General features: G+C 55.4%; 1 protein-coding gene and 1 non-coding gene across 2 annotated transcripts; both read right to left on the reverse strand.

The window, feature by feature from the left end:
• Nucleotides 1–2,124: 2,124 nt before the first annotated feature.
• Nucleotides 2,125–12,500, reverse strand: EIF4A1 (eukaryotic translation initiation factor 4A1). The gene is made up of 11 exons (XM_090055729.1): nt 12,398–12,500; nt 10,207–10,255; nt 8,750–8,882; nt 8,068–8,207; nt 6,883–7,051; nt 6,552–6,661; nt 5,073–5,216; nt 4,755–4,892; nt 4,265–4,354; nt 2,620–2,699; nt 2,125–2,324 (listed from the first exon to the last, which is right to left on the reverse strand). Exons 1-11 carry the CDS (start codon nt 12,418–12,420, stop codon nt 2,180–2,182), a joined length of 1,221 nt encoding a protein of 406 aa, XP_089911855.1. The 5' UTR covers nt 12,421–12,500; the 3' UTR covers nt 2,125–2,179.
• On the reverse strand, nt 6,734–6,835 carry LOC149861452 (small nucleolar RNA SNORD10). Its single transcript, XR_016443394.1, has one exon. It is a non-coding gene; the product is annotated as a small nucleolar RNA SNORD10 (small nucleolar RNA).
• Nucleotides 12,501–16,638: the final 4,138 nt, after the last annotated feature.

The following is a 16,638-nucleotide window of genomic DNA, read 5'->3' on the forward strand; positions in this document are numbered from 1 at the left end:
ACCATAATAGCTGAGGTCATGACAGAGAAAAGATGGTAGGGATAGAGACCTGGCCACCCCTATTAGGGGAGACCGATACACAGACTCTAAAACAACATGCACCACAGAGAAAAGTAATAGGCATGAGAGAGACTGCAGGAAAAAAAAAGTAGCAAGTCAAGGAAGATAGAGGACTAGAAACAGTAGCAGATAAAACTAGCTGTAGATGGAGAGCATGTGTTGCTTTTGTCAGTGCCTCTAAACAGCAATAGAGATTGCAGGAAAAAAACAACTGGAGAGGGATTGTGCTAGATATTGCAGTGCAGAAAGTGATACAGTGGCAGATAGGAAGCAGAGGGACAGAAGTGGCGGTGGAAAGAAATAGCAAGACAGACCTTGAAATAAGGAGACAGAGCCTGTGGCTGATGAGAGGGGGACAGATGAACAGCAACAGTTGGAGAAGCAGTATTCAATACTGCCAGAGAGAGAAACCGTGGTAGATCCTGCAAGAGAAAACGAGCGATACAGTGACAGATAGCAAAGGAGAGAAATCAGGGCAAAGGGAAAGAAAAGGGCAGCAGATGAAAAATAGCAAAGGACACCAAGATCAAGGAACAGTGCGATATTGTGATAGAAAGAAACAGCGATAGTTGTAGACAGAAAGTGAAGGGATACAAATAAAAAGGAACAGTGATAGAACTGGTGATAGTTGAAGTGAAAAGTGAAGGGATAGAAACAGTGCTAGATAGTGACAGAAAGATGGCTACAGGTGTAGATCAAAAACAGACAGATGGAAACAGCACTACATATAGTGTGACAGTAATAGTGACACATCATCATGGACCCCAGTTACAGTAATACCAGAGTCACAGACAATGGAGACAGAAACACCATGCTAAATAATGCAAGAGAAATACCAGTCAGATGGAAGGTAGAAGGATAGAAAATGGCAACAGAGGAGAAAGTAGTACTGTACTGCAATAGAGAGAAAAATAAATAGAAAAAAAACGGAGAAATAAAAACAGTGGTTGGGAGAGAGAGAGAGTCATAGAAAACAGGGCTAGAGACTGCAATAGGAATACTGATAGGTCATAGGAAAAAAAAGTGGAAGGATAGAGGACAGCAGAAAATCCATGCTATATACTGCAATAAGAAATAAGGGCACAGCTGCAACTAGAAGCTGGGAGATCGAAACAGCAGAAGAAAGGAACTGCAAGAGATGCCAAGAGAAACAGCACCAGGTCCGAGGCTCCAAACCCACGATCTGCACAGGTGCCAGATGGAAATGGAGACCAAGAAATAGCGCTGGCATGAGAACCACTGGAGAAACCAGTACTACGTACTGCAGTGAAAATATAGCAATACAGTACAATCATGGAATAAAAGATGGAAAAATAGGAACAGCAGCAAATGAAGGAATTGTACATACTGCAAGACAACAAGGAGAGGGAGCCAGGGAGGTAGAGAAGTGAAGTGTCATAACGGGAACAGTGAAGTAATGAAGGAGACTTTGAGGACTCCTGGGGCCTCCTCCGCCCTGCAGAATCCTGGGAGGGGCATCCCAGCCCCCTGGGTTCCCCCCTTCCTCCCCACTCCCAAGCTCCTAGGTTTGGAGAGAAGTCCCACATGCTTTGCCCTGAAAAATTAGGAGAGGATGGGGATTGAAGACACCCCCCCAGCCGTTCCATCCCATCCTTGAAACTTCACTAAAAGGGGACAGGGATGTCCTGGACACCTGGGTGCCCTTCCCAGGAGAGACCGGACAAAAGACACACAGCAGGAAATTTGGGGCCGTTTTTGGTTTTTCTCTGGGTTTGTGTTTTTTTTTTTTTGTTTTTTTTTGCTTGTTTGTTTTTTTTAATTGCATTTTTTCTTTTTAACCTCCAAAAAGCGATGGTTTTATTCCAAAAAAGACCAAGGAAAGAAAGGGGGGGGGGGGAAAAAAAAAAAAAAAAAATCATACAAACAACAATTAAAATAAAATACCAAGTCTGGTCCAGCAGGAGGCAGGGCCCCCACAAGCCCCACCCCCTTGGTGGATGGTGCTTCAAGGACAGCCCCACCCCCTGTGCAGGTCTAGCCGCACCACCCCACAGGAGGCAGAGCCCCAGATTGCCCTGCCCCTGCTGCTGGGGAAAAAGTCCCACCTCTTGGGACAGGGGCAGAGCCCCAGGAGGTCCCACCCCTGCAGTGGGCAGGGCTAGATGAGGTCAGCAACGTTGAGGGGCATCTCCTCTATGGAGGTGTTGTAGAAGGTCTCGATGTCGCGCAGGGTGCGCTTGTCCTCCTCCGTCACCATGTTGATGGCCACGCCCTTGCGCCCGAACCGGCCCCCACGCCCAATCCTGAGGGACAGGGGCACAAGTCAAGCCTGCCCAGATGCCTGGCTTCTGACACAGTGGGCAGGACTCAAACCCAGACACTTGGTTTCATTGGGGTACCCCCCCATGCCTGGGTCCCCCCAGGGAGCCCCAAGACACCTGGGTGCCATAAATTGGAAGTGGGGGCAGGGGATCAGCCCCAGACACATGGGTCCCATGAGAGGTAGAGAAGGGGGCAGCAGTGAGGCAGGTGAGGGCATCAAGTACAGGACACCTGGGTTCCACATGAGGGGAACCCCAGCTCCCCTAGGACCTCTACCTGTGGATGTAGTTCTCCCGGTTGGTCGGCAGGTCGTAGTTGATGACCAGTGACACCTGCTGCACATCGATGCCACGGGCCTGGGAAGAGAAATGTGGGTTAATCCAGGGCTTGGGGGTCTGCCTTGGCCCAGCCCACCTGCCACATGGCAGACAGGGGCTGTAGGCTGCCCTGTAGTGGCAGAGGCCATGTGAGGTCCCCCCTCCCCATGGAAGGAACAGCCAGTTCTCTACCAAGGAGCTACATTCCAGCCCAGCACAGGCCACCGCCACTGGGTGGAGAGGGAAATCACCTTGGGGCCAAAAAGAAAGGCCAGAGCCAAGGTGGCCACCACTGCCACAAAATGGCAGTCATGTTGGAGGACTGGATTTTCTCATACACAGGGATTCCAGATGGACACAGAAGTCTAAATCCCCTCCCCAGGCAGCCCCTTGCCAAGTTACCCCCAACTCCCCCCACCAAAGATAGGGGACTGGACACCAGGCTCTACCCCCAAAATAAAGAAAAATGCAATATCCAAGATGGCCACTACTACCCCCCAAAAAATTGCAGTAACCTTAGAAGTCTAGTAAAGCAGGGACTCCAATCATCTAGCTCCCACATGAGAGCCTAAAATCTCCTACCCCTTGACAGCCCCCATCCCAAGAAAAAGTCACCCATGTTCCCCCACCTAGGGGAGGGTCAGGCACCAGGGAAAAGCAATACCCAAAATGGCCACTACATCAGAACAGCAGCCATTTTGGATGATTGGTTTCTCCCATACACTGGACTTCCAGACCCCATAGGAGTCTAATCTCCCCCATCCACCCCTGGAAGGGGGCTGGACACTAGGGTCCAGCCCCAGAACTGAGGGAATATCAGAGACAGCTGCTGATACCAGAGCAGTAGCCATCTTGTAAGATTGTACGGACGAATCCAAATGCCTAACCCCACCTCCCCCTTCCCCACCCTCCACATGGGGTGGGCCAAGGCATTAGGGGGAAAGCCAGTGGCCAGTTGCCATCACAGGACAAGTCATCCAAGATGGCTGCTGTTTCTTCCACATACAAAAACCCAAGTTGCACAAAGGAGCCTAAAGCCCCTCTCCCAGGAGCACACCCCTCCGCCCCCCCACCCCAAGTGAGCTCTGTTCTCTATCTTGGGGACCTGGCTAGACCACACCACCATGCCTGGGGCTCTGAGGTTCTCCAAGCAGATATAAAGGCAATGGCCAAGAAACCTGCTATCAACGCGGGACAGCTGTGATTTTGAATAGGTCATTTCTCATTTGTAGGTAGTTAGCACCCCCCCCCCCAATTTCCCTCAAGAGGAAACTGTGACATCCCTTTCCCATACAGCCATTTTTAAAACACTCCCTTACTCACAACTCTGCCCAGAGAGGGGTAGGCCCAGATGCCACCCATTCACCCCCACTCAAGGCCCAAAATGTCCACCATAAGACAACAGCCATTTTGTCCCTCACACCACTGCTGAAGACAGAACTTGCCACTGGTTCCCCCCCCCCCCCAAAATGGGGGTACCCAGACACCAGGGTCCCCACTGACCAACCCCCTCATGTATGTGGGGGAAGAGATGGCAGCCATCACTACAGAACAGTAGTGATCTTGGATAGCTCAATTCCCCTTGCACACAGCCCCCTGCTCACCAGTAAGTCAGTGGTGATGAGGACCCGGCTGGAGCCCGAGCGGAACTCCCTCATGATCACATCACGCTCCTTTTGGTCCATGTCTCCATGCTGGAAGTGGAAGTGGGAGTGGGAGTGGACAGGATGGGACAACTAGTTATCAACTGGCCTGGCAGAAAGCTTAGAACCACCCCCCCACAAATCCTGAGCCCACTCAAGACTATAGTGGGAGCCAGATATTCCCTGCCCTCACCTCCCAGGACTGAGCACTGTGCCCCCCCTTTCAGGAGCCAGGCCTCATGGGTGCTGGAGGTAGCCCATGGTTCAGGGGGGCCCCCTAGTGCTGTGGCATGGGGTACACTATGGAGAAGCCATAAGGACTACCCATAAATCCTGTGCCATGCAGGGGTTGGGGGGGGGGGGGGTTAGAGATTCCAGGCATCCAGGCTCCCCCATCTTGCCCTCCCACCCCCAAAAGCTGCCAAGTGCCCAGGCTTCCGCAGGGCTGTACCATGGCAGAGACAGTGAAGTCCCGAGCGTGCATCTTCTCAGTGAGCCAGTCCACCTTGCGGCGGGTGTTAATGAAGATGACAGCCTGCGTGATCGTCAGCGTCTCATACAGGTCGCACAGCGTGTCCAGCTTCCACTCCTGTTAGGGTTAGGGGGTGAGAATACGACCCAGGCATCGCCCCCCCCCGGAGACAAAACCTCAGCCTCCACCACCCTCTGCTCAGCCCTGGGTGCTGAACAAGGCTGAGGGCAAACTGACACCCAGGCAAGGGCTTCTAGCCCCCACCTCCCTGAGGACCCCAGGGACATGGCCTCACACCTCACGCTCCACGTTGATGTAGAACTGCCGGATGCCCTCCAGCGTCAGCTCCTCTTTTTTCACCAGGATGCGGATAGGGTCTCTCATGAATTTCTTAGTCACCTCTAGCACATCCATGGGCATTGTGGCCGACAGCAGCACCACCTGGGGGGGGGGGGGGAGGCCCAACAGGGCCAGTAGGTGAGGGGTGGACCCAACCAGGACCCCACCCCCAAGTCTAGATCCAGACATCCAGGAGCATTGGGGAGCTCAGGTCAAGGGTGTTCCTCTCATCCAGCAAGGATGATCTGGGCCTTTGGGTTGTAGATCAATTAAGATGGTGCCTCACCTTACTCCATAAAGCATCCAGGCCCCAGGTTCTAGATCAAGATGGCACCTCCCCTATGGTCCACCTGGGGCCAAAGTTTTACATCTCAAGATGGCACCTTGTCTGTCAGAGAATCTGGACCCCAAGTTCTGAATCAAAATGGTGCTATGTCTCTCCCATGATCTAGTTGGACTGTGGGTTCTAGAGCAAGATAGGACCCCACCTTGCTCCATGATGCATCAAAGCTCCAAGTTCTAGATCAAAATGACACTGCCTTCCCTACAGTCCACCTGGGGCTAGAGTTCTAGATCAAGATGGCACCTTGCCTGCCAGAGGATCTGGGCCCTGGCTGCTAGATCAAAGTGGCACCTTGCTTCTACCACAAAGAATCTGGACTCTGGGTTCTAGACCAAGATGGCACCACACCTGTCAGAACTGGGCCTCAAGTTCTAGATCAGGGCATCCCTTACAGAGTCAAGTTCTAGACTATATTGCATCTCATCTCCTCCAACAGTCCCAAATTCTTCCCATAAAAAGGTGCTGATCCAATGCCCCCTACACCCTATATTGGAGCAGCTAGGGAACCCATATCTCTTGTCTCTACGCAGCCAGGATCCACCCTAGAGGCAGCCACAGGGACTGCCTCCCAGGAGAGATTGGGGCATCTCCTGATCCAAATTCTAGACCCGCTACAGCTCCTTGAGCTCCCCCCCACCCCCCAATCTAGTTCTAGACCTGCTGGTTGAGGCACCTAGCTCTGAGGGTCTAGACCCAGCAGCTCCCCACCGCTTCCACTGTGCCCTGAAACCCAATGGATTCCTGCATTCTAGATCTACTCTGGCTTTTGTTGGCTGTAGCCTGCTGCCTTCTTGCAATATACCGGGCCTACATGGCTGATACTGCTACCTCACCCTCAGTTCTACGTTCTTCTACCCCCCACCCTGGCCAAAATACACCTTGGTTCTAGATCCCCATCTCTAAACCCAAGCCCATGCCCCCAGATTCCACCTCAAGCTCTACCCCTTGATTCCAGTCCTGCCTACTTAAGTCTAGGCCTCTTTCCAGCATCTTACTAACTCTTGGTCCAAATCCAAGCATGCCGAGTGTCCCTCAGGCCCTGCCCCTTAGCCCCACCCCAGGGTGGGAAGGATCCTCCCAGACTGGCCAATCACCTGCGTGTTCCCACTCAGCTTCTGGAAGATATCGTAGATCTGGTCCTTGAAGCCACGGCTCAGCATCTCATCCGCCTCATCCAGCACAAACATCTTAATGAACTTGGGGGCTGCAGGGTGAAGGGAGGGGCTTGTTTATAAGGAGGTGGGGCTTAACCTAGAAGGGTGGGGCCAGGGGCGCCACTCTCAGTATAGAAAAAGGTGTGATCAGTGCCAGGACCCACCCTCCCCGAAGGGAAGGGCAGGGGGCATCAGATGACACGCATGGGGGATCATCAATGCATGGCGCCTGGCAGAGCAGGGGACAGAGCCACAGCCAGGGGGCACTCACAGAGGTAGCGACGGTTGAGCATGTCAAACACACGGCCCGGGGTGCCCACGATGATGTGGGGTGCCTCCATCTGCAGCTTCTGCACTTCAGCCCGCACATTGGTGCCCCCAATACAGGCATGACAGGAGGCGCCCATGTAGTCACCCAGTGCCATCACCACCTTCTGGATCTGCAAGGGGGAGGGGTGTGCAATGGGGAAAGTTATGCTACAGAGCTGGGCATGTTTGTGCTAGGTGGCTCTCTGCAGAGCTGGGCACATCTGTGCTACATGGTACTACACATGGCTAGGCAAGTGTTACATGGGTACTGTGTTGTAGCCTGGGCCTGGACACACCTGCATTATGTGCTCCCACACCGCACCTGAGCATCCTCATTACTTGGTGCTGTGCACAGCTGAGTATGTATTAATGTTATATGGTGCCATGCTGCATCCCAGAGCTAGATGCACAGTCGAGTGCATATATCACTGCATAACACAGATGCATGTTCCATAGTACCTGCATCCATATTATATGGTGCCATGCAGAACTGGGTGCATGTTATATAGCAGCATGCTTGCAGCCCAGAGCTGGCTGAGAATCTCAGTGCTGTGGTACCAGGCAACACCCCAGAGTTAGGCACATCTGTGTTGTTATGTGGCTGTGCCATGCACCAGAGTCAAGTGCATCCTTGTCATGTGGTGCCAGGATGCAACCAGGTTGGATGCCTAACATGGCTGCACCTATGACACACCCTACAAGTGCATGCACCCTGGCCCAAGAGAGCACTGTGCCCCCAGCATGAACCAGTCCAACAGCCACAGAACTGGGACTGTGCTGGGATGAATGAGGGCCATTTCTCTCCCCCTGCTGGATTTAAGAGCAGCGCCATGGAGAGGCGCATCTCTGCCCAACCAGCATGGGGCAAGGGACTGGAGAACCCAGGCATCTGGGTCCTTTTCGCCCACCACATGCTGGAGATCTGGGTTTTATCCCTGTGCCAGGAAGGGCAGCCTGAGCGAGTGCCAGGACACCTGGGCTCTCTCCCAAACTCTGGAAGGGGGAGAGGAGCTAGAAGCAGCGGAGGCTGGAAGTCCAGATGCCTGGGTTCTCTCCAGCTACCAGAAGGGACTGAGAAAGCCAGAAGGAAAGGATGCTGGGAGCCTGGGTTCTGAGGGTGTGCTCACCTGGGTTCCCCAGCACTCACCTGCTGAGCCAGCTCCCGGGTGGGGGCCAGCACCAAGGCCTGGGTGGCTTTCAGGTCCAGCTCAACCTGCTGCAGGATGGAGATGGCAAAGGTGGCAGTCTTCCCAGTGCCAGACTGGGCTTGGGCGATAACATCGTAACCTGGGGGAGGGGCAGGAGGGAGGCATCAGCACCCAGACCCCCATTCCTCTCAACCAGCCCCCACCCCCCACCCCCAGAAGTGGTATCGTTGTGCTCAGCTGTGACCCATCCTAGAGCTAACTGCATCTCAATGGTGTTATTTATGGTCTTCATTCACCCTAGAACTAGCTGCATTTCAATGCTGTGTTATTTAATGCCTTGATCCACCTCAGCAACAACTCATCCCAGAAACAGATGCATCTCATAGCCAAAACAAAGACAGGCCCCCCCCCCCCCCCCACACACACACAGCTGCACTCCACCCCAGTGCCAGCTCCATTGCCCCAAGCAACCCCCTGGCATGAGGAAGGACAGCTTTGTGCCCCCAGCATGAACCAGTCTAACAGCCACGGCCTGCGGCACTGCGCTGGGATGAATGAGGACAGAGTTCTCTGCCCCTGCTGGATATAAGAGGTTCCACCATGGAGTGGTGTCTCTCTGCCCAGCAAGCAGGGGGGGAAGTGAGGCACAGGGAGGCAGGGGGCAGACAGGGGCAGCCATACCCTTGATACAAGGAAGAATAGCTCGCTGTTGAATGGCGGAGGGCTTCTCAAAGCCATAAGCGTAGATCCCCCGCAGCAGGGACTCCGACAGGTTCATGTCATCGAAGCTATCGACCACTTCATTCCAGTTGCTCTGGGGGGACCAGAAGGGAAAGGGTTAACAACTCAGCCTCTCTAGCCCCCTTGCTCTATGGTAGCTGGCTGGGTGGGGGGAAAAGAGCCCTGGTAGGTTTGAGCTGATCATGGAGTATGGGACTAGTAGAGCCTCATTTGGGGCACAGCCTAGGTGGAAGAGATCAGAGTGTGGGGCTAGAGGGGCCCTATGTGGAGGTACAGGCTGACTGGAACAGACCATAGAGTGTGGTGGGGCTAGTGAAGCCTTGTAGAAAGATGACCACAGAGTGGAAAGCTAAAAGGTACCCCATGTGGGGATGCTCTTCCCTCTAGCTCGACGCTCTATGGTCAACCAGCTCCCAGCCTGCCCATCCCCCCCTTCACGAGGGCCCTCTAGCTCCATCTTCCATCACTATGGTACCTGGTTAGCTATGGAGTGCTGGACTAGGAGTCCAATCTGTTTAGTGTACAGGCAACACTTCATTCTAGCCTCTGCTCCTCTATGGAGAGCCAGCTAACTCCCAGCCTACACCCTTGTGCAGCCCTGTGCTCAGCCAACTACCAGAGTACAGGACTAGAGGGATCCCCTCACCCAGTACAGGTGACCCACTTCCCTCTGGCCCTCCGCTATGGTAGCTGGCTGACCGTAGAGCACAGGGCTAGAACCACTCCCCACCCCACCCAGAGTAGGAGCTGCAGGCTACATTCTTTCTTCTAGCCCTACTCCACCATTAGCCAGCTCCCAGCCTGCACCCCTACAAGAAGCCCCTCTAGCCCTGCACTCTATGGTGGTTGACTGGCTAGAGCGCAGGACTAAAGGTACCCCCACAAGCGCAGAATACACTCTTTCCTCTCTCTATACAACTCTGGTCAACCACCTCCTAGACTTCCATGGGAGGGTCTCTATAGCCTGCTCTAGATAAGGGAAGACAGCTACACTCTGTCCTTTAGCCCCTGGACTCTATGGTCAACAAGATCCCAACTAGCACCAGTTCATGTGGCCTCTCTAGCCCCTACACTTTAGTCTTGTACTCAGTAATCAAGTAATTAACCTAGAGAGACCCCATACTGCGGGGGGTGGCTACACTCTCTCCTCAAGCCCCAGACTCTGTGGTCAGCCAGCTTACAGCTTGAGATCACCCTCAGCCTGCTCTTGACTAGAGTATGGTGTCAGAAAGCCCCCAGATGGGTATACTTTTTCCTCCAGCCTTGCCCTCTATCATCAGGCAGCCCCACACTCCAGAAGTTGGATGACAATGAGCTGCAGTGCCCGGGCAGGTGGGCAATTGCTGCTATTCATGCCCTGCCCCAAGGACACCCCCCAGGACTTGCTGCCCCCTCACCTCGATGATGCCATCTGGGTCCATTCCCTCAGGGCCATTGTCTCTAGATCTGGGGGGGGGGGGGGGGGGGAAGGAGGGGAAGAGAAAGGAGACATTGAGAACCACAGCCCCAAAATACCACTCCCAGCTCCCCACCACCCAGAGCCTCACAACTTACCTCCCCATAAACACTCTTCAATCCCACTCTTATCGTAGCTCTAGGACAACCCCTCCCCACAGGTCCCTCGGCCCCATCTTTTGGGATACCCCACATATGCCCTCATTCTGCATGCCCCCCCCCCATTCTTCTCACCCTCCAACTCACTTTCAGGCTGGGGGCTCAACTCCCAGCCCCTTGGCCAGTCTTAGCCATGGGATGCCCTGCTCCCAGCTCCTACCCCAAGGACATGTGGGATACAAGGGACCTTCAGCTGCCCCCTAACCTCCATGTAGCATCTCAGTGCCCCTCCCCTTTGCACTCACCTTAGGGGGCCTCGTACTCCACCCCCCCAGTAGTCTAGGGGCTGTATTCCCACCCACTACCCACTCTTAAACCTCACAAAACTACCCAACCCTCCCCCCAAACTACTGAGACTCTCCCTGGGGGTAGCCCCAAGGTACTGAAACCCCCCAGGGTAGGAACCAACCCCCACCACAGCCAGGAAAACCCTACCACCCCCTTTTAACACCCCCATACCCCCTGGTGTTACACCAGGCCATGACACCCCAGAAGTGGCTGCATCTTGGCACTAAACACCTCCCCTCAACCCCAACTACTGAAGGCTAGCCAGACTGGAAGTCACTTCCTCTGACCCGGAAATGAACCCCAGGCCTTTCTTCACACACCGGAAGTGCCCCCCCCCGCCTCTCCACGTGGTCGGGCCTGGGGCCCCCTCCCGGAAGTCCCGCCCACACCACTCCCGTATTGGCTGGGGACTGGCGAGGGAAGGGAAGGGCCAGGCCACTGGCGTGCGGTGACGTCAGGTCGCCGCTTGCCGCGCGGCAGGACAATGGGGCGCCAGCCGGAGGCGGGGGAATGGTCTCGCCCAACGGCAATCGGGACGCGTCCATGTCACACGCCGCGTGGGAGGGAGGGGATAATGGATCTTCCAATAGTGTAGGGAACGGATCAAACCAAGCCTATGGTAAGAGAATTGTGCCACCCCCCGGGTATAAAGTGGTTCCGCCCGCTTCTTCCTGCGCAATTGTTTTTTTTGCCCAAGAACCCCTTCCGCCTCCGTAAGGGGAGAGATGGTCCCGCCCGATAGGGAAGTGGTCTCGCCCACCTGCCGTTCCCCCCGCCTGCAAAAATGGTTGCTTCCAAGGAAGTGCGCAGTGGGGGGGGGGGAACTAGGCCGCGAGCATTGCGTCATGGAGACCGGGGAAGGGGGGGGGGCGGGAATTATATGGTCTAAACACACCCCCGCGGGGGAAACGAAATCCAATAAATAAATTATAATTATTTGAAGGGATAGAATCTCCCACCGGACCGGGCCTCGCCTTCCTCTTCAGGCCGAACGGGCTCGCCCACAGCGCGCCGGCATGGTTCCGCCCGTGATGGGGGTGCCGAATCATCCGCAGTGGTATAGCCCGGGAGGGAATGCGGTATCTCCCCTTATTGGGAAAATATGGGCTTGCTCATAACACCGGGAAGGAATGATAAGCCTAGGCTCAGTATTATATCCCCTTTATTAGAGAAAAAAAAATGAGATCACCCATTTAAGTTTGAGGACAATGAAATATCCCCTTCCCCGACTGAAAAAAAAATAGGCTTATTCACAATAAGAGGAGGAGGATGGCATGTCCCAGACTGAGAATCGAGTCTCTCTCCCCATTAGAAAAGAGTGGGCTCGCCCATAACATGGGGAAAAGAAATGGTACGGCCCAAGAGGGGAAATATAACATTCCCCTTTTCATTGAGAATGGACTACCCCACCCAACGACTCGAGCAATCGTCTCGCCCATGAATGCGCCCGGGGCGGGGGCGGGGACAAAGAGGGAATAGAATCCCGTTTTTATTAAAATGGAAGCGCCCAAAGCGGTTCTAAAGGAACAGACTCACCCATAAATAAGTGGGACGAAACAACGCAGGAAAAAAAGATGAAGGGCGGCCACGGATTCGCCCCCACAACGAAGACACGGGGAGCGGGAAGAAATAGCCTATTTCAACCACCCGTCCACCGACGAAAGTACGGCCGGGAAGAGTACTTACCGGCTCTCTTGACTCGCAGACATCCTGGGCAGCGTCGGCACCCCGTCTGCAGCGCCGCGGCTTATATACCTACTCCTCGGCCCGCCCCCACCGCACGCTCATTGGCCAGGCCGCGCAGTCACCATTGGCCCCACAGCCCATTCCTGCGCCCATTGGCTGACCACCCACACACGGCAGGGATGTGACGTCATCCCCTCTCCCCCCCCTTCCTTCTAAGGCCACGCGCGATTGGTCGATATGGGCGTTCGTCAGCCCACCGGGCGGCCAATAGGGAGGGGCAGGTGCAGAAGCTGGGCCGGACGTGGGCAGAGTGCACCCCCTACGGGCCCACGTGGGGAAGTTGGACGGCTGGGGAGTTGAAGGCCCAAGTTCTTCAGGGACAGTAATTGCTAGGAATTCTGGGGAGCCGGACGCCTGGGTTCTCGGGGGCGCGGCGGAGCGGAGCAAGGGACACTGGGAGCCGGACGCCTGGGTTCTTTTTGGCGGGGCAGCTGGGACACCTGGGTTCACTCCGGCTGCTAGGAGGGGCCTGAGGAGTGGGAACCCCAGATCCCTGGGTCCTCTGCAGGCCCTGCTGAGGGGGAAGAAGGGCAGTCACACTGATCCAGGCCCTGCAGTGCTGAGGCAGCCAAAGCTGGGGGGCTAGAAGCCCAGTTGCCTGAAGCTGGAACACCCGTTCTCTGGGAGAGGAGGAGGGCCTGGTAGGTGTGGGCAGGGGGCTGGCACAGATGGTTTTGAAGGGGGTGATACTGTGAGCTGAGGCACTTGGATTCACCCTCCCCTGCCAGGCACTAGGAGATGGTGCCTAGCAGCAGGGATGTCTGGGTCCCCTGCCTTCTACTTCCAGTCAGCAGGGCCCAGGTGGAACATCAGCTGCCAGTTCAAGGAAGCTGTCAGTAAGGCTAACCACACCTTGTCGTGCAGCCACAGATGCATCACAAGCAGGTGATCCTCCCCCTCTATGTGACACTGGTCAGGCCACAGTTGGAGTACTGCGTCCAGTTCTGGGCACCGCACTTCAAGAGAAATGTGGCTAGCATTGAGAGGTTCCAGAGGGCCACTCGCACACTCAGGGGGCAGTAGGGCAGGTCCTACAAGGAGAGATTAGAGGGCCTGAACCTGTTCACCATCCACAAGAGAAGGCTGAGGGGGGATCTGGTGGCTATCTACAAATTCAGCAGGGAATAGGAGATGCCCTGTTCCCCTGGGCACCACATGAGGTAACTAGGAATAACAGCCAAAAGCTGATGGAGAGCAGGTTCAGGCTAGACATCAGGAGGCACTACTTTATGGTTAGGGTGGCTAGGATTTGGAACCAACTTCCAAGGGAAGTGGTGCTCGCTTCTACCTTGGGGGGTCTTTAACAGGCTGGATGGATACGCGACATATGACCCCAGCATCCATTCCTGCCCAACGCAGGAGGTCAGACTTGATGATCTGTTTAGGTCCCTTCAGACCCTAGCTACTACGATACTATGAAACCCACCCTCAGGTTCCCCTCAGTTGCACCTAGTACCCCCAGCCCCGCCTGGAAGCAGGACACAGCCCAGGCCCACCTATGCACACACAAGCGCACGTGGGCACATGCTCCAAGGACTGAAAGGTTTATTCCTGCCAATGCCCATCAACATAACATGGATGCACCCAGCTCTGAGGTGCAGTATAGCAGCATGTAATAGAGATGTGCTCAGTGCTGGGCTGCAGCACAGCACCACGTAACAGTTGTGCCCAGCTGTACAGACAGAGGCGCCCCACATCATTGTGGGCACCCCAGGCCGCAGCTTCAACATGCTCAACTGCCACTACCTCTGCTAGTGCATCCTGGCTCTGACTTTGCTCTCTGCAGTGCCGGGTGCCATATACTGATGATCCCCATGCATATCATCTGATCCCCCCGGCTCTGAGGGCAAGGGCAGGAGGCAACGTCCTGGCACCAATCATCCCCTTTCCATACTGAGAACGTTGCCCCCCTGGCCCTGCCCCCTTGCTAATGACCCCCTCCCCCACATGGCAGCCCCAAGTTCATCAAGATGTTGGTGCTGGATGAAGCAGGTGAGATGCTGATGCTTCAATGACCAGATCTACCACAACTTACAAAAAACGGTGATTGGTTGGTGAGGACTCCCTGCCCTGGGGTGGGAGGCAGGGCAAGAACCAGAGGGGATGGGGCTAGGATGGGTAGGGGTAGGGCTAGGAGCCGAGATCTGGCCGAGAAGCAAGTGAGTCCAACCCAGGCTTTTGGGTTCTCTCACCTGGGGGTGTTTTTTTAAAGATGCAATGGACCTTCCACTTTCTTCTTGCTCCTGTTTTTGGAAGGAGGGGGAGGGGGGCAATGAGGGGCCTCACCTGGAGGTATGTGTGCCCCCCCCAAGACACACCAGGCAGGCAGGGGACCCAAGTATCCAGGCCTACCTGAGGCAATAGAAGCTGACAGCCATGAAGAGCAAGAGAACAACACAAAGGAGTACAAAACAGATGGCACGGAAGAAGCCTGGTGGGACAGGAGGTTGAGTGATTATTAAACCATCTGGGGATCAGAGGTCAAGGCTAGGGTCAGGTGTGCCTAGCAGGTCCATGAAGAGGCAGTTGAGTCACATGTGACATCAGAGGTCACAAAAGAATTGCTCTGGGGTCAGGACCACATAGGTGGGCAAGAGGAGTGTGTGTGTGGGGGGGTCATTAACACATCAGGAAACGGGGTTAGGAATCACAGAGGGGAATTAGATGCCTCATAATGGCCCACCTGTCTGGCAAGAAGCTCTTGCCTAGGCCACACATGCATGACACAGTAGCTTAGGGTCATCATCCAAGAGACCACAGCGATCCTAGACACAGTCCCTGGTGGGGAGGAAGGGATTCACAGCTGCTGGGATGCCCCTCAGAACCTCCTCACCCAGCCTCACTCATCTCCGGTAATCACAGGGGGGGCAGGATGTGGTGGCAGGGGGCAAAGGGCCCATATGACCCCACACTGCCCCAACACATTGATGGTACCCAGGTGTGGGGGCAAAGGAGCCTAGAACCCCAACTCATGCAGCAGCTGTGATACAAGCCTGTTTCTTGGGGTTCTACTGAAATTTGCAGAGGCCCTTAACTGCACCCAGTACATGTTGGGTACATGTTGAATACAAGGCGGAGACCAGGGTGAGTCGCAGCTGCTGCTGGGCAGCAGAGCCAAGCTGAGCAGAACAGGCTGCAATGTGCCCAGGTTATTACCTGCAGAGTGATGGGCATCAAATATCACTGAGAGACCAATGGGGGTCAGAATCAGGATCTGGCCTCTCCACTGTATGATGCTCAGCTTGTCCTGGTGCACCAAGGGCAAGGCTGCTGTGATTTTGTTCGGTTCACTTGTGGGGCAGAGGGTGGAAGATCCCTCTTGGTGAAGAGCAGCCTGCTCGGGCATTAAACACTGACAGAAACACTCCCTGCCCCACTGCAAAGCCTACCCACCCATCCAGACAGGGTTAACTCTAGATCTTTTCTCCCTGTCACCTACCACTGGTGCAGCATGGAGATGGAGCGAAGCACAGAGATGTGCAGCTCCTCCAGCTGGTCATGCAACACCTCCTATGCCTGTTTGCCCTGGGCACACAGAGAGGGGGCAGCCTGGACAGGAGCCCCTCCCCTGTCTGGGCCAGTGTGCAAGTCCCTGCCCCAGCCACAGTGCTAAAGGTGTCAAGATACCGATAACCTGCCACTTGTGCAGCGAGATGGGAACCTGGTGGCAGGAGCACAGCAGCGAGGAGGGTTCTGAGCGAGCCAGCTCTGGGGGTCCGGCTGGGTGCAGCAGACCTGGATGTGCCCGGATCTAGGGGCCAGGCTGGGTGTAAGGGGGGGGTGTGCAGCCACTCCCTGCCCCAGCTCCGTTGGCTCGCACAGCAGGGCCGGGCTAGGAGTGGGACACCTGGCAGAAGGCCGAGGCCCGGCAGGCGGTGGGTCTGGAGCAGAGCCCCTGGCACGTAGCAGACCCAGCGGCCGGGGGAGGGTCTTGCCTGTGGCGTGCGCGGTGCCGGCGAGCAGAACCGTGGCGGACGGCAGCGACCCTGAAGGCCCCCAGCAGCCCGTCCCGCTTCATTCAGAAAGCGGGAGCAGGGGAAGCCAGCAGCATGGTATACCCCAAACAAGGAATGGTACGTTCCCGTCCCCTCCTCTCGGCAGAGAATAGACTCGCCCCCCCGCACGGAACCCCGAAAGGGTCCGTCGTAACAGGCAGAGCAAGAACGCGCTGCCCTTACAGG

This window comes from Crocodylus siamensis, chromosome 6 (genome assembly GCF_052110815.1).
Source record: "Crocodylus siamensis isolate JL-2025a chromosome 6, ASM5211081v1, whole genome shotgun sequence".
Classification (NCBI taxonomy): Eukaryota; Metazoa; Chordata; order Crocodylia; family Crocodylidae; genus Crocodylus; species Crocodylus siamensis.

Excerpts from the sequence above, each read along its gene's own strand:
- EIF4A1 (XM_090055729.1), bottom strand. The coding sequence starts at position 12,420 with ATGTCTGCGAGTCAAGAGAGCCG. Across the intron at positions 10,256-12,397 it reads TCTGCGAGTCAAGAGAGCCG|ATCTAGAGACAATGGCCCTG; the intron begins GTAAGTACTCTT and ends CCCCCCCCCCAG. Across the intron at positions 7,052-8,067 it reads CCCGGGAGCTGGCTCAGCAG|ATCCAGAAGGTGGTGATGGC; the intron begins GTGAGTGCTGGG and ends TCCCCCTTGCAG.